Here is a 20,973-nt window from a genome sequence, read left to right as displayed (position 1 = left end):
AAAAACTAGAGTCACTGCACATTGTGTTTAAATTCCAGATGTCTTCGGTCCTAGCGTACATGGGATGCTCGGTGTATGCCAGTGCACAAGACCTGATTAAGTCTAGAAATGTCTTTAATAGTCAGATACAGGAGTGTGGTTTAGGGAAGCTAATGGAGCCCGATTGAAGAGGCAGTCCTGTTAGGCTAATGAATCAAGTTTGAGAAAACTGGAAGAAAATATCTTATTCTGTGCTAGTATAAGTACCTAAAGCCTCTCAGGAGAGGTTGTCTGTCTTGCTAGACTCTTTTTGTAAATAAAAATATTACGAGAGCATTAATGAGGAGTACTAACACCAATTTCCTTGCCAAATCCCAGCTTTGATAACCACTTTCTGCCTTTTAAACATATAACTTCCCTTTTATTTCACCGAATAAGGTAGTGCTCACTTCTGCTTTTAACTTGCTCTTTACACTGCGGTGAAAAAGGTGCTGCCAGTCATCCCCGGGGCGCGTGCATCTCGCCAACGGACGGAGCAGTCCCCATGAGCAGCTCCCCTGCCCTTTCGCTGAAGGCTGCAATTCCTTCCCTATCACTGTCCGTCAGCGGCACAGCAATTTGAAAAAGCTCCTTTTCTCCCCCACATACTGGTTTCCACCCTACCAGAGGTTACTCCCCCTTAACTGCAAAAATTCAGCCATTTGTACGACGGCGTTTTTAGGCAGAGAAGTAAATGCTCCAGCATAAACAAAATCTTGTCCGCAGAAATTCCTCTTTTGTATCTGTTGCCAGTGGCACAGTAGCGTGGAACCATGGCGTAAAGTGGAATTTTATGAAAACCCTATGAAAATACAACTGCAATAACCACGTTAACGTTAAATACTCTTTAAGAGACGGCGTATGTCGATTGGGCTGACGTGAAGCTGCATGTGCCCGATTTTGTCGTGTGCTTATGCTTGAGTACCGATGGGCCCCTCTTAAAAGATGCTACAAAGCTGACGGTTGTATGTTCCCGCCGATCTGTGGGATGCAGCGTGTAAGCGGTTCAGTCATGTGCAATACCTTACTCGCAGCACTGCCTTAAAATCCCTTGCAGGAGAAAAAGAATTTGGGTTGCTGCCCTCTTATCGGCTGGATAAACAACGTTGGAATACAGACTTTGTTGTATTCTGCTAAAAACCTGTGACCCGTTGTACTTTTGGGTATATTAGGAATTCAGATCTTAAATGTGGAAGGCTGTAGGGTAATCGGACAATTAATGAATGGTGGCCTCCAACTATCAGAGTATGAAAGCTGAGCAATTAAGACAGGATTCTTTTTTTTTTTAACCAGACTATTTATAACTTTTTGGGCTGTGTTCAATTTGGATGTTACTAATTTGGGAAACGTGAGAAAAGGAGTTTTTTCGGAAAGACTCAGTAATTATCTTTCCTTGGGATCTAGAGTGTTGCAGTTCAAATTCAACAGTTGTAAGACAACTTGGAAATCTTCTAAAATAAAAAAAGATCTAAAGCTAAACCCAGAAATTCCTCATATTTTTTCAAGAGAAGTCCAATTAAAAAAAAATATTTTTTAAAGGAAAAACTTTTCGGACACCCTTTATACGTCATGAAGGAAAAAGAAGGGCAGAATCCTAAATTAAAAAGGGAACATTCTTTGCAGGGTTGCTTGATCTACCCCAGGATTTGGGGCAAGAGTTTGTCTTGTTGTTGCTATGTTTCATTAACCTAAAGCTGAAACACAAAGCCTTAAGCAAACTAATAGAGCATTCACTTGTGGCTGAACTGCTATGTACACCCAGTCAGTAGAGAGTATCTAGATTAATCTAGCTTTGTAATGCTATATTGCCCGATCCTTTTTTGTTTCCTTTGACTGCCATCAGAAGCATCGGTATTTTCCAGAAGAGACAGCGAACAAATGGAGACAAAGAGTTAAGACAGTCATGGCTGGGGTGAAATTGGTTCTTTTTATTCAAACTTATGAAGAAACTCAAATTATGAGTAATTATGGAAGACACAAATCATTTTGTTTTTGGCTGTTGAACCTTTGTTTAATACTCACGTTCGGTTCTGGGTTTCTTCCCCCTCCTCCCCTTGTTTCTTCAGCACTCTTCGGGACACTGTTTCTATGCATTGGGAATGGCACTGCATGGCTAATCTTAGATTTACCATCCTGGACTGATGTTACGTTTTGCAGTGGAGCATGGGCCACGTGTTGAAAGAATTGCTTGCACTTCCCTGCGACAACGTGCATGTGATAAAAATAGAATTTGAGTAATATTCTTATGTTCGTTATGAAGTGTGCGTCATCTTCCGTAATGTTCCTTTTGGTGTTTATTTTCTGGTGTTTAGAAACAATTCCTGGCATCAAAGTTTATGGAAGACTCTAGATGAGCAATACTGTGCTAAATGAAATTTTCATAGCCAAATTCAGGCAGTGGCTGGTTGACTGGATTCAGGGTATCCTATAAAGTTATAAAGTTACCCTATAAAGTTATTATACATGCGCATCTTAACTCCTATTGGCGTGGTCCATTGAATACCACGTGGATAGTCGGAGTGTTAAAAATCATTCATATTGAAGGAATTTCAAGTCTTATCACACACCAAAACAAGATCTTCCCTATCAACCGTGTGTTCATTTTGGAGTTACTCAGTAGCATCCTTAATCTGTATTTCAGTGGAACCAGTTGTGCAACTGCAAAGCTGCAAATATTAACTGGGGAGGGAGAGGGAAAGAAGAGATTTTTTTCTAGGGAAAGCAAAAGAAAATATTTAACAGTAGGAGAGATCTTACTTCATGGTTTATGACAGTGTATTTGCATGTTTCCTTCAGAAAGTATACAGAAAAATCTGGTTTATTTATACTTGCAGTGCAGGCGCTAGACCAAGTTGAACCTAGATACGGAGCAAACAATTTGCCTGTGTGGAATTGTAACTGTAAACACTGTGTCTTTGCATCTTCTAACTGGTTGTGTATTTGCCAGCCTTTTTTTTCCCCTCTCTGTTTTTGTCACATGTGCAAAAATCACACTCTCCGTCTTTATTAAATGTACCCTTTTTCCCTCCCAAATTTTAGACAGATAAAGAAAAGCTGACCTGGAAGGATCGTTTTCCAGCCTACTTAACCAATTTTGTTGGCATTATCTTCATGGTAAGCATCACCTGGCAAAACCTGAAATTTATGTTACCGAGTCATCGTACAGAACAGAAGTGATGGAAACGTTAGTGAAACCATGACAGACTTTATCACATTGATGTGGTTCGCAGTGGCTTTTCCCCAGTGAAAAAATTCAAACATTTTATTGTTTTATAATCTGAAATCTTTTCAAGAGCTTGAATTTCTGCTTTGCCGTCTCTTTCCAGTAGAGAAATAAGATACCTAAATAGGGGAGGGGAAAAATCAGGGCATGGAAATGGAAATTACCACCACCACTGATGGGATGAAACTTAAAAAGTAGAGAGGGTCCTCTCAGAAAGTAGTCAGTAAGTAGAGAACAGCCTAATTTTTATACCAACCCTTTTTGAAAGAAATGATGTGGCCAACTGCTATCCTGATAGCAAGGATTTTTAATAAATCAGTCAAATTTGGGGTTATACCATATAACAGAAGAATTGCAAACAGAGCACTTAATTCAAGAAAAAGGTAAAATAATGATGAGAACAGCCTTTTCCCATTTGCTGATAAAGCATCAGCATTTAAAATAAATTTTGAAGGAAATAATAATAATTCAAGACATGGAACAGATTGGCACATGGATAAAAAAGCTTAAGCCCTTTCCAAAGGTAGAATACACCAGACTAACTCACTTCGTTTGGTTTTTTGGGATAAGGATTCTGTTTTGGGGTTGGTTTTTTTAATATTTGTGTTTTCAGAGGATGAAATGCAGTAAAGCTAATCTTCTCAGCTGACAAATTGGTACCTTATAAGAATCATGTTTTAAAATTATTCCTCTATGAAAAATTGAGTAAGATTTTCTGCACCTTTACGTTGCCAGGAAGTGCATTGATTTCATCAGATTTAATTTCAGTTTGGGATTATGATAGCGTAGCGAGCCTGAGTAGGGTATTTGAAGGCTTGTGTGCACACTTAAGCTGAAATACTCCTCTCTGTTTCAACCCTGGCTTGCTTTCATAATAAAGCAAATACCACGTATATACGCTGTCGCTGTTAGGGCTGAAAGGAAGCCCGCTAATACTTTTAATGTAAGCAAGTAGTTTACATTTAGACGCCTTTAAAAAAAAGCCTTTTGCATGTGATTGTGGCATCATTGTATCATTTTTTTCAGTGATGATCAAATTACTAGCAAAAGAGGATCTTTTCCCACAGTTCGTCAAAGCGGTTGGGAGCCTTAATGCAGAATTGGGTGGACTTGGGGTGTGGCCCAGAGATCCCATTTTTAAGGTCATTGCTAAGTCCCATGCAAAGTATTTATAGTTAAATCTTTCATCAGAGGCCGTGCTATTCTTGCTTGCAGGTTGGGTTGACATTCGCTATAGTGTTTGGAGTCATCATATACAGGATCTCGACTGCAGCGGCGCTGGCAATCAGTTCAACTCCCTCAGGACGGTCAAGCGTTAGGGTCACCGTCACTGCCACCGCAGTCATTATCAATTTGGTTGTCATCATCATCCTGGATGAAGTATACGGCTGCATCGCAAGGTGGCTAACTCAAATCGGTAAGTTTAAATCCTCAACTGATATTTGCTAGAGCGATTTTCAATGAGAGGACCCAAATGACTGGCACTCATGAATAACTTCAAACTGGTGAGCAAACCCAGGAAATTCAAATGTGTGGCTAAAGGTCTAACCAGCTACTTAAAAATATCAAAGCGCACATGGATTCAGCTTCATTTTTAAGGTTTTCCTTTCAGCAGTGGTAGTACTAATCACTACTTCAGTTATGGGCAACAGGGATACGGGATACAGCAGAAACTCCTATACCTGATCTTGAATTTCAGTCTTCTATATCACCAATTACTATTTTCATTTTCTGCCATTTTTTATTTGGAGTAAGACATGTCGAGAAATACAAAATTGTGAGTGCAGAAAAAAAAAGCTGTAGAAAAAATTTTTTTTAATCACTTCCAAAAAGCATCAGTGACAAAAGGTCCAGAAATCTTTTCAGATAAGTTCTTGTCCACCTGCAAATGGTTGTCATGGAGGTCAGCCAGATGTGGAATAAAATTGGAATTACTGTTGTAACACATCTGAACGGTGGGATCCTCAGCAAATTGACCACTGACCTCAGTGAGGCCACATAGCTTTAATATATAGAGCGAGCTATAAATATATACCTCTGTTTAAAAGATGGCTGATGTTTTCCAAAGTCCACATTTATAAGATCTTGAAATGTGCCAGGCAGGCTAATTCCTTAATGCTTCTTATCCCTGTCATATTGGTTCCAGAGGTGCCAAAAACTGACAAGAATTTTGAAGAGCGGCTGATTTTTAAGGCTTTCCTGCTGAAATTTGTCAATGCCTACACACCCATTTTCTACGTGGCTTTCTTCAAAGGCCGGTGAGTAACGCAAAAGGCTGTTCAGGGTTTCAGCGTGTTGCTTATGATGAGACAAATGTAGCTAAGACCATAGTTGGAAGATAAAGTAAATCTGGTTTAAAAATTCCTCAATATTGACCCCAAAACTCTGCAGCCTCATGGGATAAAGCAGGGACCCGGTACTCTGCCGTTTCTAATTTGTTAAAGATAACTTTGTACGTCCAGATACAATCCCCCATCCGGCTATTGACCGTTGTCTATTTACCACTCTTAACTCTTTATCATAGCACGTATCATCTCTCTCCTTGCAACAAGCATGACAGCACCAGGCTAAAATAAATACTCCCTGTGGCACGTTCTGGCTAATGCAACAGAAATGAGGATTACCTTAGAGGATTTCTGCCAAGATGTGCGTATAGTATTGTAGGGCACAAGACTTGCAGTTTTGCTGAGTTGTTTAGTCAGTAAACAGGACTTACTCTTCAAAACAAAACCAAAGATAATTATGCTCATTCACTGTTTCAGGACTAAACATTAGGCGGACCCACTCAAAGGCATAGAGTTTGACATAAATGACTTTAGGAAACAAATATAAAAAGTATAAAATACATATGAAGTTTACAATTCTAACCATTGTGCCCTAGATTTGTTGGACGTCCGGGAGACTACGTCTACATTTTCCATTCTTTCCGAATGGAAGAGGTAATTGCATTTTCACCCCGTCTGTGATCGCGGTGGGTGGGAGCACCACCTTCCCCTGCCACAGGGATGCAGCAGGTTCTGACTGACGTTTCCTCTGTCCGCCCTAGTGTGCTCCAGGCGGTTGCCTAATGGAGTTGTGTATCCAGCTCAGCATTATCATGTTGGGCAAGCAGCTGATTCAGAACAATTTATTTGAGATTGGCATCCCGTAAGTAGCGGCTTTTGTTTGGTTTCTTTTTAAACCCGTGGTTTTTACGATGCGTGCAATACACTGTGTATCCACTGCCCCTTGACGTGAACGTGGCTCGCAGGCTACCTGCAAGATTTTTGCAGCAAGCCCGCGTCTGCTATGTTGCAAATACCTCGCTGCAACTGCATCCAGCAATTCAGATGTCTTTGAAAAGCGTTAGGCAATCTATTGCTTTCCTGCTGGTTAGCAAGAGGTGTAATACTGAACATGCGATTCAATTATAACCATGTTTCGGTACCTGTATATGCTGATCCCTGACACTTTTAGCGTATTGCGGCTCTTGCACCGTTTTTATGAAAATAGGTACGGAGCTTATTGTGTCTGTTAATGTAAAATAACTGAAAAATGGCTGCTGTGACCGGAATGCCGTGCTAACTGAATCATTTTCATTTCCCCCAGAAAAATGAAGAAATTTATACGGTACATGAAATTAAAGCGTCGGCGTTCTTTAGACCATGAAGAGCACATGAAAAAAAAGCAGCGTTATGAAGTGGACTATAACCTGGAGCCTTTCGCTGGACTTACCCCTGAATATATGGAAATGAGTGAGTGAGGTGGAAAGAAGGCATTTTAAACCATAATTATTCTGACTAATTGGGATGGAGAGCGGAGGTTTTTGAACTGTAGATTCAGTGGACAGTGGATATGAGCATAATTTAATTATTAAAGTGTATAGTCTCAGACTGTAGCACGTTGCAGCCAACCACTGGCTGCTTCAGGGATGAATTGTGCTCTCTGCTGTTCACGATCCCTATATATATATCTATATATACTATATATACTCTAGCACTGTATTTTTAGATATTTTCTTTCAAGCCATGTGACATGTCACTGTCACGTTTCAAATGCAAATGATTAAATGGCATAAACTTGAGATTGTGATATTTTATCATCGGTTGCACCCTACATTGGAAATAAGTTAATTGAGATTTGACAATTTCCACTGCGTATTCTCACAGCAGGTTGTTTCTGTTTTCTGAAATCTGGACTAAATCTTCTGAGAGACGTATGTGCCTGTAGACCAGGTTGTACTTGACAGATCACATAGAATTTTTTTTTTTTCAAGTAATGTATTATGTTGAGTGAGTGATATGGAAATTAAGCACTGGATATCAGCTCTATATTGCTGTGGCTGTACAACTACATTTCTTTTCCTACTTTCACTCTTGGAAAGGCTGAGAACTGTTCAACATAATGCTGTTTCCCACAGTATCAGACATTCCTGAAGGATCTGTTTTAACAGAGCAACTTTAGTGTTTTAAGGAATGACTAGGCAAAAATAGTGGTAAAGGATAATGAAGTAATACCCAAAATTGGCATGCCCAGTAAATGCAAAGGCAAATTAGAATATCTGGTGACCTTGATGTTCAGAGTAGTTGAAACAGATTGAAATTTAATGGTACAAACTATGAGGTCATGCTGTCGGTTCCTGAAAATAAGGAAAGACGCAGTTAGTGAGATCAGCAGAGGAAGAGAAAGATGGGGCTCTAACTGTACCAGGATGGGTATGACATCAATGTGATGTCCTCATCAAACGAAAGCAAATATCATCCCAGGCTGTGTAGGAAGCAAGTTATTCCCAGTAAAGGCGGAGAATCAGTCATGTCCTCTTCAAAGCCCGTAAGTTTCTATTCTTCAGAAGAGAAAGCTTCCAGTGGGATTAGTGAGGGCTAAGAACCTGCCGGGTGGAGCATGGCAAGTTTATGCAGAGCTAACACGGTCGCTGCCATAGTCCCACTCCTTCAGATCACTCCTGTGCCAGCCTCACCCACGGCAAAATTCTTGTAGGAGCTTCCCCATCCCTCTGGTTACGGTGCCTTGCCTCAGCAGCCCCGGCTTTTGCAAGAGGGGCAACTGGTCCTCCAGTGCCCAAATGGAGTGGCGGTCAGGCAAACCGTGCCTGATGCAGAAAATGGGGTTTAGTCTCCCAGCAAGTGTCACCTTGTTAGAATTTGGGGGGATGGCCCTGATGAGATGATGCGCGCATTCGATAAATACTGACCACAGCCATTGAAATGATTGCTTTTTCTTTTCAGTTATTCAGTTTGGATTTGTAACTTTGTTTGTCGCATCCTTCCCGCTGGCGCCTTTGTTTGCGTTGTTGAACAACATCATTGAAATCCGCCTAGATGCAAAAAAATTTGTTACTGAGCTGAGGAGACCGGTAGCAGTCAGAGCAAAGGATATAGGTAAGTGCACATTGCTATTGTTATCCCTGTTTGTTTATTCCTGGATTGATGGCAGGATATTATTATGCTGAGTTAGTTTCATTAACAGGAAGATATTTACAGGAAAATTCAAAACATTGGACTGTGGCTTAACTGTGAACTGTCATAACTTATCGAGGCTTTACTTTTAAAATAGAAAGACCAGAGCTTTAAATTGAGATTAATATTTTATTAAGTAAACAATATCACTTTTCAAATCAAAATGATCAATACAATAGAGAAATACCTTGCATGTTTCTGCACATCAACCGACCTTTCTGGCAATGCAGTTTTCTTGCAGAAGCAAAAATTTCTGCATTTAGTAACTCTGGACTGGGCTGAAGAAATACACTTGGGAATGAGAGGAGACTCAAAAGTCTGTGGGTAAATGTATCCCTTCGTCCCTACTCAGCATGAATGTCGGAAGGGTGAAGCTTGAAAGTTGCAGTGAATCTAGCTGGAAGTGGCCTCTGTGGTTGTACGGTGACAACAGACCAGTCCTCCCCTTACTGCGGGGGGCTAACAGCTATGGGTGTATGCAATGAGGAAGCTATTTCTCCCAAATGTTGGTTATTTACAAGTAAAAAGGTCATTAAAATAATTGTTTGTATTCCAGAGCCAGTCAGCAAGAGCAGAGAAGTTTATGATCTGTTTATGATCTCTTACCAAACTCTGTGTTCGTCCTGGTATTGTGCAAGCAGAGTTTTTCCTTGGGCTCATCCTTGTGCCCTAGGATCACCCTGGAGTTGAAGAACGCATCATGTTTTGTCATGCTATCGCCTTTACGACAGCATTGCTTTTGGGGTGTTTTGTGGCTGGCTCTTTTGAAGCTGCGGGCTAAGGTTGCTGGTGGAGATGTTGCGGCGGGGGCGTTGTTGGTTTTTTGGTGGTTTTTTTTGGTTGTGGTGGGTTTTTTGAGGGTGGTGTGTGTTTGTTTTTGGGAGGGTGTTAATTGCAATTTATTGCGATTCAATCCCATTCTTGTGGGTGAAAGAACCCCACTTCTTTCAGAGACATCCTGAAGTCAGAGATTGTGAGATGGCCACAGACAAACCAGACAAGTTTTTAGGGCAGGCATCAGCAGAATCAGGAAAGGGAGAAGGTCCCACCTGCTAAAGGCAGTGGGTAACCACAGGCAGCAAACAGGTCTATCTCTGCTTCCACTGACTGTAATATCTTTTCCTGAAGTTCGGTTTGGTACTCTTGTTCAGGCTGGCTTGTGTACGCTGTGCCAGAAGACCAAAGCTATATGAAGTGTAAGTTAGTTATCATGCAAAGCATTCAGCCAGGCTGGAGGAGTCTTCCAGGGATGTCACCCTGTGTAAAGCCACCTACATCTTCCTTCCTTTTCAGACCCAGAATAGGAGAGTGGTTCATCAGGGCTGTAACCTCACGGATCTGGTGGCAGCCCTGGATTTTTCCATCAAGACAGAATCTTGCAGTTTGAGTACTTCAACTAAGGAGAAATTTTCAAGCTGTCACTAATGACCAGGGGACTGTTAGAGAGGCCAGGCATGAGGGTGCACAACCATGTGCACTAAACCAGCACTTTATGTAGACTTCAGAGAAGCCCTTCCATGTGGAATGGGATCTGGAGGTGGGGAAGGGGCAGAGCTGTGGGACTTCATGTGTCATCCTCAGACTAAATCCAGAGGGGTTGAACCTGAGTCCGTATGGGGTTGGCTGGTATCACATTTTGTATGCACAGAGCCCATGCTGAGGAAACCCGTATCTATACGTTTCCAGATGCAAATGGGAAAATCCCATTGAGTGGCTCCACTGGAGCTTTGCTTTCTTGAAACTGAGGTAGGATCAATAGTGATGAGACGGTGTAGAAACAGATTCAAATCCTTAAAACTGGTAGACCAGTATGTTCTGCACCACATGTGTAGAGGTTCCAGCTCCATATCTGTAGCTTTCTTATTCTCCTCAAGCATTTGAGAAGTCTGAATGAAATGTCATGATGTTTTTCTTTTCTACCTATGCCGGCGTTCCTCCGTCTCACACTTGTCTTCCCCGTCCTCAAAGAAGGTTTTAGCTTAAAACCTCAAAAAAATAGGTGCCTAAACATAGGTTTGGAAAACAGTGTTGGGCTCCCTTTGCTTACAGGGCATTAAATTAATCTCTTATAATTTGTTCATTTTTTAATTTAAAATATAACTCCAGTTTGGCACAGTCATAAGTGCTCCTAACACTGTTAACTAAAAATGTAATGTATCTAATTTTAATGACTGGAACAGCATTTACATGTTTGTTTCCTTCTTTAGGAATCTGGTATAATATCCTCAGAGGTATTGGAAAGCTTGCTGTCATCATAAATGTAAGTAATTCAGCATGAATAAAATTTTAATTCAATAGGCTGGCTTTTCCATTCTGCTCCATTAGTTTTATTTCAGCATAAATCCCGTAAAGTCAAGTGAAAGTATATGATTTAGAAATTTTCTGAAATATTAGAGAATCAGATGCAGTGTTTATTTTAAAGTTGTGATAGTAGTAGCAATAATATAAAATAGTACGTAGTTGTTGCAGCTTTTTTCCAGAAAGTTTTCATGAAACAGTTTTGCCCTTCAAACAAATAAGACCACAGCTGCTGTTGCAGTTTTGAAATACTATCACTAAGATGATGTATTTTTTAATTTCAATGCTAAAATCTATTTAGAGTCCGGTAGTGAACTGGGTGTGAATTGGTTCAGCTCATCAGAGCACAGTGTCCCTCCATTGAAAATGTGGCCTCAAACTGCATTGCTCTCTCTCAGATAGCTCTGAAAATCCGTGAAAATATTCTTGTTTACTTCAACAGTGAACATCCCAGCCCTCAGAAAATTTCAGCACATCTTAATATATTAATTTATGTACTTATCTAATATTCTATATGAATAGACATCCACAATGATCATCTTCATTGCACCCCACCTGGGGAAAGATGAAAAAAAAGCTGAATGACAAGCTGAAAACATGTTTGCAATGCAGCAAAATAGGGGCTGTGTAGGGCTTACGGCCACGTGTCCGTGGGCCCTCTCATTTTTTTTGCCATTATCCAGACTGGAAATCCCTTCGCCTTGCCCACAGGTGTCTGTTGTGCTATGGCCAAACCATTCTTTTGGTTATTTCGTATGCTGCCTTAATTTGTCTTTACCATTTCTCCTCTTTTCCTTTGGAAATAATTTCTCTATTTTTTTCTCTTCTCTTCCGTGTAGTCTCTCTTCATCATTATCCAGTGTTATTTTTCCCTCTTTGATCTATGTACTATACCCCTCTTTATCATAAAATAAGTAAAACATTTTGTACTGTGTTTGTTCCACATGTACATGAGATTTACGCCAGTGAGAATGTTTCATAATAATGACAAATGAGAAAGGCTAAAGTTATGAAGAACTCAGCTGAATTGGCTGTCTTGCATTTTCTGTATGACGTTTTTAGAAAACCTTTTTAAATAAGCAAATAAAATGCAATTTTTGTGACCCTAAAAATAAAACTGGGCTCAGTCTGCCCATCCTTTTATCTTGATGGAGTTAAAAAACACATACAATTAATGGCCTTTTGCAATGCAATGAGAATTCAACGAGTCAATTCACTGTCAGTTGTTTGCAGAACAGAAGAGTACTTGGAAGTCCATCAATTGGACCTTACACAATGCATCAGGGACAATCCGTGACTGGGGGATGTGTTTTGCTTTCCTCTGGTGCTGGGGGGTACGGCCGCTTCATTCTCTGGGGAGTTCAAGTTGTTATCCACGTAGAAATCTCAGTTGGCGTGGAACTCCTCCATCTAATATTCTGCAACTCGGAAGAGTAAGCAGTAAATACTGCCTTGCTGAAGAAGTGAATCCTCCATTTTTAGGGCCCCATGGGCTGCAGTCTCCCCCCTTGTTTTCTGAAGCAGTCCCTGAGTTGCATGAGTTGTTTGGGCAAGACATACTCGATTATATTATTAACTTAACCACTGCCTGAATATTGCGCTCACTCTTTACTCTTATGGCTTAGGCATTTGTGATCTCATTCACATCCGACTTCATTCCACGCCTCGTGTACCTGTATATGTACAGTGAGAATGGCACCATGCATGGCTTCGTGAACCATACACTATCCTCTTTTAATGTCAGCGATTTTCAAGCAGGAACAGCTCCAAACGACCCCATGGATCTTGGCTACGAGGTTCAGATATGCAGGTACTCTCTTGAATGATAACTCATTTTTTGTATCAGATGGATCCATTGCCTTGAACGTCTTGGCTTACATATTAAGCAACCACAGAACCTGAACATGAAGTACTGCTTATTTTAGCAAATAGAGATTAGCATTGTTAAATTCAGTGTTTGTTTGTGCAAAGATTCTTCTTATTATATATTCCCTCTTTCAGGAAAGGAGATAAATAATGATAAACAGCACAATGATGCTTTAAGGGAACAAAATGATGTTACTCTGATGTCATACTGTTCTATCACATGCTATTGATATAATGACCATGACTTCACAGCACAGCTCTTTTTTGTGCAGTTTCTATAGCAATTCCTGATGAGAGTAATAGCATCCTTGTCTGCACTGGAACTTAAGACCTACTTAAAGTGTCATCATACAGGAAATCTGCATTGTAACAATTTCTACATATTCTTCATTTTTAAAGGAAAATTATTGTTGCGTATTTCAGCTTATGAAGCAATCTAGGTCAGTGCTGAAATGCATGCTTTGCCTAGGCTTCCTTAGATACGCATCATCTGCAAAACAAATGTTTTAACGCTCAGAATTGGGGACCAAAGCCAAATATAACAGTGAAAGCACTTAGACCAGCAAAACTGAAAGGGGGACAATGGGGGTAAGAAGAGGAAGAGGAGAACAAGGAGGGAAGAGACATTCCAGGGGAGAAAAAAAGATTACTTTGGTACACATATACCAAAAAATTACACAAACTGACCATGAAAAAGCCCCACCTTTTTCTAATTTCTATTCTTTAAGAATTTGAATAGTGCAAGTTAATCTGCTGAAATGACTGCTAAACAGAAAAATCACTCTGAGATGAAAGAAAAAAACAACCAAAATTGCATATGTATTAGCTTTGCTTGGTTTTACTTTCTTCTGCTTTCCTTCTGGTGATCTTTGGGCACAGGATAAATGAGGTTGGCAAACATGTTTTTAGCACAGAACAGGAGGTGTGAGGTGTTATGGTCCCATACAAAAATGCCAGGTTTATTTGCTTTCGAGTCACAGCCTCTTGCTTCTTCCCATCCCATCATTTCTTCCATACGCCAGGGAATTTTCAATAATTTGAAAATATGGAACCCTAATTCTTTCAAAATATTGACAGGATGCTGTGGTTTTAAATAGAATGTATTTTTCCTGGTCCCATTTCTAACAAGTTATTGTTGATTAGCTCATGCATTTTCTGTAAGCCATAGCTAAGGCAAAATTCTCACCTTCTCTCTGCACGGCAAAATTTATCTGTGACCTTTTGCTAATCAGGAACAAGGAGAACACCATAGCATAACACACTCTGTGGAACTGAGATCAGTATTTTTGTCTTTAAAATTAGTCTGAAAAATATATGTTGGTTTTTTTTTTTACCAATCTTAAAACGAATTATCTGAGCTGTGTAGTTTACTCCATCTTTATGCAGAATTGATATTATTTGTACTAAGATTATTATTTGTATTAAGATTGAAGACCTTTAATTTTGAGTGAAACGTGAAGGCTGTGGGAGGCTTTCAGCTGTGTCTTGTTTCTGAGAGGTTAATACAGCGTCATGCTGTAATAGTGAACTTGCTTTTAGATGGCTCGATTTACTGTTTGACTGTTGGGTATCAATTCCTCGTGGTGCTAAAATTTCTGAATGATATCACTGATTTTCTGAGTCTTCTTTTGCAGATACAAAGATTATCGGGAACCCCCCTGGTCCGAAAACAAGTATGACATTTCAAAGGATTTCTGGGCTGTCCTAGCAGCAAGATTAGCATTTGTGATAGTTTTCCAGGTAGGTTATACTGCAGGCACTTTTTATATAAGAAAGGAAAAGAGTTACTGTATTTCTTCAGCTACATGAGGCAAGCCACCTTTGGAAAGAAGTTATTAGGCCAAAGAAAATACCTTCTTTCTCAGCTGTTTCATGGAAAAGCAAAGTTTGCCCATCCTCATTCACCCTCTTCCTCCCACCCACCCAGGCCCAGGTATATCCCCAGTGGAAAAATTCATCCCCAGGATTCCCTGAAGTGGTTTGATGCAGAAGCAACTTAATCACCTTAGTGAACAGCAAAGCATAAGGCTGATACTAGTTAGGTCCCACCAATTTCTCCAGTAGGACATCAACAAATTCACTGAAGCAGAATAAATTTCATCCAAACTCATTTCTAGGCCTAGCCAAGAAATGGAATTTCCAAAATCTCCCAGTTAGAGTTTATCTTGCATCTGAACAGGGCGGCAGAATCTCGTAATTTTTCACTAAATGACATTATTCGATCACAACAGTGATGCTGGTTATTGTGACACAAGTGTTTGAAGTCTCCCTTTGAAACAACTTGTTTCAAAAATTTTATTCCTTTTTTTTTTTGACAAAATATGTATCTTCTTGTGAAAGACCTCCCTTCATTGAATCAAGGTCTTTAAATCAGAAACATTTCATTGGAATGTATTTTACCAACTTTCATCGTTTTCCCTCTTGCTATTTGCTTCTGCCTTTCTGATGTAAAACTCGTAAGCCATTTTTCAGTGTCAGTATTTCCTTTGGCTGTATAAGTGGCTGTGACAGTATTTGTACATAAATCATAGAGATCTGTGCCTGCCATTTTTCTCCTCTTCTAGCACGAACAAGAAGTCGAGGTGAGTTTGGCTCAGTATCAGACTTGCGACATGCAGCTGAGCCCAGCTCAAATATTGCCCTTTCTTCATTCTTCCTTCCTAAGTACACCAAAAATGGCCCCTTCTCCTACAGTCATCCTTTCATTTGACCTTACTGACATTTTCTCACAATTTCATTTTCAGAACTTGGTCATGTTTATGAGTGACTTTGTTGACTGGATTATCCCAGACATTCCCAAGGACATTAGTCAGCAGATTCATAAAGAGAAAGTTCTCATGGTGGAGGTCTTCATGAGAGAAGAGCAAGGGAAGCTGCAAATGCTAGAAACCTGGAAAGACAAGGACAAGAAAAAGGGTGAAAACTGTAACAATCACAGCCCCAGACTCTCCAGGAGCCACAGTGGGAGCTTGTCCTCCTGCCATTCGTATCCTCTCGATGTATAGAAGAGGAGGGAGTTGAGTATGTCGGGGCATTCCACTGATACACAAGCCATCGCGGAAAGGGCAGGACTCGATTAATGGACAACCTGGTGCATGTTGAAGGATGTGCTGCCATTTTGCTCCCATCTTTGTGAGAAATGCTCTTCTTGCAAATATGGAGGACCACATTCTATTTCTGATAATATTGTTGTTTTTTCTTTTGCACAAGCAGTAATGCAGGGAATTTTTATATTTCATCGATAGATAACACTGTTGACGTTGGCGTGCATTAATAAATGCAGGTACTTAGTACGTCTTGATAGAGATATTCTCTGAGAATTTGACCTTAGCCTATTAATTAACTAACTAAATAAAGGTAAATTTTAAGTAATAATAATACTACTAATTTAAAATATTTTCGGAACCCCAGGCTTGAAGGTCTGTGGGGTAACTAGAGAACGTATATGCAAAAGCAGCTTTAGAGTGTGCCCTGGTATTCCTTTTGGCAGGAGAGAGATGACATAAAGCCTACCAGACTGACTTGCTTTCCAAGACAGAGTTTAGCTCTGCTGGCAGACATCTGTGTTTGAACCTGCAGGTCTGGAACAAGCAGAGCTCCCGCTGAGCTTCAGCGTCAAACAGGTGCGTGGGGCACTTGTGGTAATCTGCTGTGTACCCGAGACCTTCACCGGGGCACTGCTCTCTTCAGAAACATCAGAAAAGTGAATTTGGAAAAGTTCTTTTTTACCAACGAACGACTGATGTGGATGAAGCTACCTCAGTGCCCCAGGCTGCACCAGCCGTGTTTGAGCAGTCCCCCAGCGGCTCCTCGCTCATGGCCAGGCAGCAGCAGCACAATTTTGGAGATCCTCCCAGCAGGTAGATGATCACAGAGCATTTTGTTAAATGCCCTGAATTAACGAGCACACGTAGAGCTACAGTGACTCACACTGCCCTGCCTAGTACTGGGACACTGTTGTTGCTGAGGAAATTCCCTTTTCCCCCGTTGTTTTAGCACATCCCTTTCTTAGCCAGGTTTTTCTCTGTAGCCCTCTGTCCTCTGCAGGAGAAAGGAGTCTGCACCCGTTTTTCACAGGCGGTTGCTCCCGCAGACTTCCTGCTGTTGAATGGCATTTCCCAGAGGCTGTGCCAGAGGAATAAATCCAAAACATGTCCCACGTACTGTCTTCAACGGAAGTTTTGCCTGCACTGGGGCTACAGGACCAGACCTTCAGTTAGTTACAGGACTTTTCTTTTGTCTTAAAATACTCTATCTTTTGTACAAGGAGCTTCCTTAAAGGTTAAGTCTAAAATCCCTATTTACGAAGCCTAGCTAAATCCCATCAGTACAACTCTTTTTAAGCATAGTACATTTTAGTTTTGCTTTGTCAAACGATAAACTGCACTTCCAAATAATATTGGTGCAATTAACCTCATTTCTTTTATTGCTTTGTCTTGTCCATGGCACTTGCATTACAAATATAAAACTGAAAAACAAAATAAAAATGAAAGATTTCTTTAAAGTCTAACTACTGTATGGTTTGTTACAAAACCAAACGTCAAAAGACTGTTTTCAAGAGAAGTCAGTTATTTCTTTTTTCCTTTTCTTTTTTCTTTGCCAAACTAATTTAAAGATTAATGCTAGAACTTAAAAAAAATGCCATATTTAGCTTTTGATGTATTTATTTGTTTTAAAGTATGTGATAAACTTGATATTTTTCTGTAGTCTGTCCAAAGAAGGTACCAGAAAAGAAATTATGTGGAAGAAAGAAAATGGTATTAACCAAATATTCTTGGAGCTTATTTAAAATATTGATCCAACCAAAGATTTTTATTAATAAAGGGCTTATATTTTGTTAACTCTTGTTTCTGTTGTATTTTGACTTGCAGGAATGTCACTATTTTTAAAATTTGTAACTTATGATAGCTTACTACTGTAGGGCCAAATCCTGCCTGATTTATTCACACAAAAAGCATTATGCCTGGTAGTAAGTGTTTACCAGATCAGGCCCACTGACTGCAATAGGACTGTGAGTGGGAATAAATCAAGCAGAATTCTGTCCGTACATCGTGTTGAAAAAGTGTTCTTCCTCTCATTCCTCAGTAGCTCAAAAGATCCAGAAGAAAGCCAAACATGAACTACCTATTCTGAAGAGAAATCTTTAGGGAACTTGCTCAAAGGGAATTTCATCTGTAAATACTTATCCAAAAGTATTCCCAACTTAATACTGACATTCCTGTAAATGGTAGAACTATATCCTGAACACATACTTATCAGAATTTTTCATTATTTGCTGAAATCATGAAATAGTAACAGTTGCTTATACTTTCTTTTGTACAGTAAATTGTTTGAAATTGAATTTTGTATATAAAAAAACTGTATTACTACTTAGATAACTATAAAACTCTTTCATGGAATCATTTTTTAAGAAAAGCAAATATATACTAAATCTGTTTTAGTTTGGTTTTTTTTTTTTCTTTGAACACTTATTTGAAATAAACTTAAATATGCAAGAGTTTCTCCTGTGGGACAGGTTCTGTTCCCAGTCCTCCTTGTGCGCTGAGTGTGCAACTATGAGTACTGTTAGATTTGAGAAATACAGTAATTCGTGTAACAGTTTGCCTAAAACTGGATCTGCGATGCCCTTTCCAGTGCTCCTTGTGTACTCAGACAGCAGAAGCCAGAACTGAGATTTGTTTGCAGGTATTGACTACTTCTTTTCTAGACATCTTCCTAACAACGTAGAAGGTGAATCTTGTGTTCTAGCTGCTTGAGATACCCACTTTGAGATTAAATGGATCCCACCTAAGATGCATCTGTCTCCATGAGCACAAAGGGAGGTTTGGCTTCTAGCACAGACATAGATGGCTGCACCATAGACACTGAATATTAAGTGATGGATCTTAGCCTGGGAGCTTTAATTTTCTTCTGATTTTAGTCTTAGGCATTTAGCAGAACGTAACGTGCAGGAGCTTTCACTAAGACATTTGAAACGGGCTCGTAATGAGGTAGAATGCTCTTTGGTTTGTTCATTTAAATTGAAAACTTTATTCATTATTAAGAAAAAAATGAAATAGGAAAACTAAAGGAATGAAACTCAGGGATTCCTTCAGCTGTGTCTTGCGGAATTCAGCTCCGAAGGGAAGTAGCTGAGGAAGCAGAATGGCTACACTGTGTGTGTCACATTTTTATTGCCTTGTGGCACCTGTACAAGCAAAGCTGGGCTCAGAACCTGACTTCCCGGTTCCAATTTTTTCTCCTTCCTCCCATTTAACTGTTCTGTGAGAAGGCAAAGCATGAGGCTTCATACCAGTTCTCCCTTTCTAGCCAGAAACTATTAATGCTCTAATTAATGAAATTTAGTTAGAAGGTGGGAATTCTGTTCTGAGACAATGGATATGAAAACCAGAAGCAGGTAAATCACTGCTAGTTGGTAACTGGTTTGATTTTGACAGTTTTTAAAGGCAAAATAGTAGATATGAGCTCATTAGCTATAATGCCTTCCAGAAAGAGATTTGCACTGTGCTTGTGGTAGTTTTCATGAAAGTTTTTTTTTTTTTTCATGTATGTGATGCAAGTAGAAACAAGTTTTGGTTTTGCCAATAGCAAATCTGAGGCAGGATTATTCAGTGGAAGAGGCGGGGGGGAAGAAAGTTAATACAGAAAAGCAGGGATCTGGAAATGAGCAAGAAATAACTGAAAGTGCCTCGATGTGACTCACAGGTACCATCTGGGCCAGGTTTGACTAAAGATAGCGATATTAGTATTTGTACAAATACACCTGAATTCTGTATTGATTTGACGGTATCTCCATGAGGTGCATTCAACCTGTTCTTGGCATGCTTCTGCCACAAAATTGTAAGCACAAAACCCCATTTCCCAGCCCCATTTTGATCAAAGGAAAGAAAAAAAAAGCAAAGCCAAAACCCAATGTATCAATGTATTAAACAAGAAAATCATTATACTGGTTTACTTAGTCCAAGAGCAAATGCAGACAATAGTAAGAAAGATTGCAGCTGGAAGTGGCTGTGTAGACCACTTCTGAATCATTGCTAAAACATGCTGTTGGCTTTTTGCTACCTGAAGTTTGTGGCAAAGACACAAATTCAGTTGGTACGTCTGAGGAGGAAATCATACCCACCCTATTGTGTTGACAGTATGAGTCTGAATCTGCTGGATTTCCATGTCATTGTGTTTCTAAGATACTGTCTTACAAATATTTTGCAGTCTTAAATAGCTTAAGGGTGAATAAGCCTCAAGTCAAGGCACAGACACATTTCTATTTTTAAACCGTCAGTGCTCTCTGGTCCTGAGCTGTTAATGATCTTTTGGGCTGTTATGATTCCCAATAAGCAATAATAAAACAATTTACTTTTCATCTTGTTACCTCAGGAGTCTGAACTCTCCTGAAGTTTCATAGATCACTTGAGTCCATTTATATTTTTCTATGAAGTTTTCAGAATAAACAACTCTCTTTCCTTTTGCCCTTGAAGAAACAGTGTCTTAAAATTTATATGGATTCCATTCAAACTCTGGTTCAATTCTTTTTACATTTGAGTACTATTTATTCCATGACCAAACACAATATGCCATTTTTAGGACAGCAGAGAAAAACCAAAGTTCTTTTTTTAACTTCCTTCTTTTTTTAGCCCAACAGGCCTTTCTGAAGAAGAAACTATTAGTGTGGCTTCTTTTTAATTTTAAGCTCTTTCCTTAATTTTTAATACTATGTGTGCTGCCTGATTCAAGGCCATCGGAAGCCAAAGAAAATATTTCCTTTGACTCCCTTTGACTGCAGCACACTTTGCATGAGACTAAGCATTGCTTATTGAATTAATGGTTCCACCTATAATAAAAATTCGTGACACTTGCTCTATGGTACTTTTAGAACCCAGAGTGTCAGCTAAAGCCAAAATGTATAGATGCAGATGAGTTGTGCAAGCAGTAGAGTTCTCGACACTGTTGTGTTAGTTTCCACGAGATAGAAGGCTTAGAAAATCAAAGGCATGACACAGTCATGTGAACTTAGTTACACAAGTTTGAAGGTTTTGAGGTCATAGCTTTGATCTTGCTTAGTACCACCTGCGTGAGAAAATTCATGCCAAAATGGGAAATGTACCCATCACAATG

The 20,973-nt window shown here is 39.7% G+C and overlaps 1 protein-coding gene across 7 annotated transcripts in view; it reads left to right on the top strand.

The window, feature by feature from the left end:
• The window catches only part of ANO1 (anoctamin 1), a 45,629-nt gene extending 29,763 nt beyond the window's left edge, over positions 1 to 15,866 (top strand). For 4 of the 7 annotated variants that reach the window (XM_075712157.1, XM_075712156.1, XM_075712154.1 and 1 more), the window contains 11 exons: positions 3,058 to 3,132; positions 4,457 to 4,658; positions 5,388 to 5,499; positions 6,123 to 6,180; positions 6,288 to 6,388; positions 6,830 to 6,975; positions 8,467 to 8,619; positions 10,905 to 10,957; positions 12,621 to 12,805; positions 14,496 to 14,601; positions 15,606 to 15,866. In XM_075712157.1, the coding sequence (XP_075568272.1) occupies positions 3,058 to 3,132; positions 4,457 to 4,658; positions 5,388 to 5,499; positions 6,123 to 6,180; positions 6,288 to 6,388; positions 6,830 to 6,975; positions 8,467 to 8,619; positions 10,905 to 10,957; positions 12,621 to 12,805; positions 14,496 to 14,601; positions 15,606 to 15,866 (1,452 nt within the window). Of the gene's footprint in view, positions 1 to 1,861; positions 1,940 to 3,057; positions 3,133 to 4,456; positions 4,659 to 5,387; positions 5,500 to 6,122; positions 6,181 to 6,287; positions 6,389 to 6,829; positions 6,976 to 8,466; positions 8,620 to 10,904; positions 10,958 to 12,620; positions 12,806 to 14,495; positions 14,602 to 15,605 lie in introns of all 7 variants that reach the window. The other 3 variants (XM_075712153.1, XM_009486036.2, XM_075712152.1) reach the window with 1 other exon arrangement.
• The last annotated feature ends 5,107 nt before the right edge of the window (positions 15,867 to 20,973 follow it).

Source organism: Pelecanus crispus, chromosome 6 (assembly GCF_030463565.1).
Source record: "Pelecanus crispus isolate bPelCri1 chromosome 6, bPelCri1.pri, whole genome shotgun sequence".
Taxonomy (NCBI): domain Eukaryota; kingdom Metazoa; phylum Chordata; class Aves; order Pelecaniformes; family Pelecanidae; genus Pelecanus; species Pelecanus crispus.
Note: the sequence above shows the minus strand (reverse complement) of the source record. Positions and strands in the feature narration are given on the sequence as shown.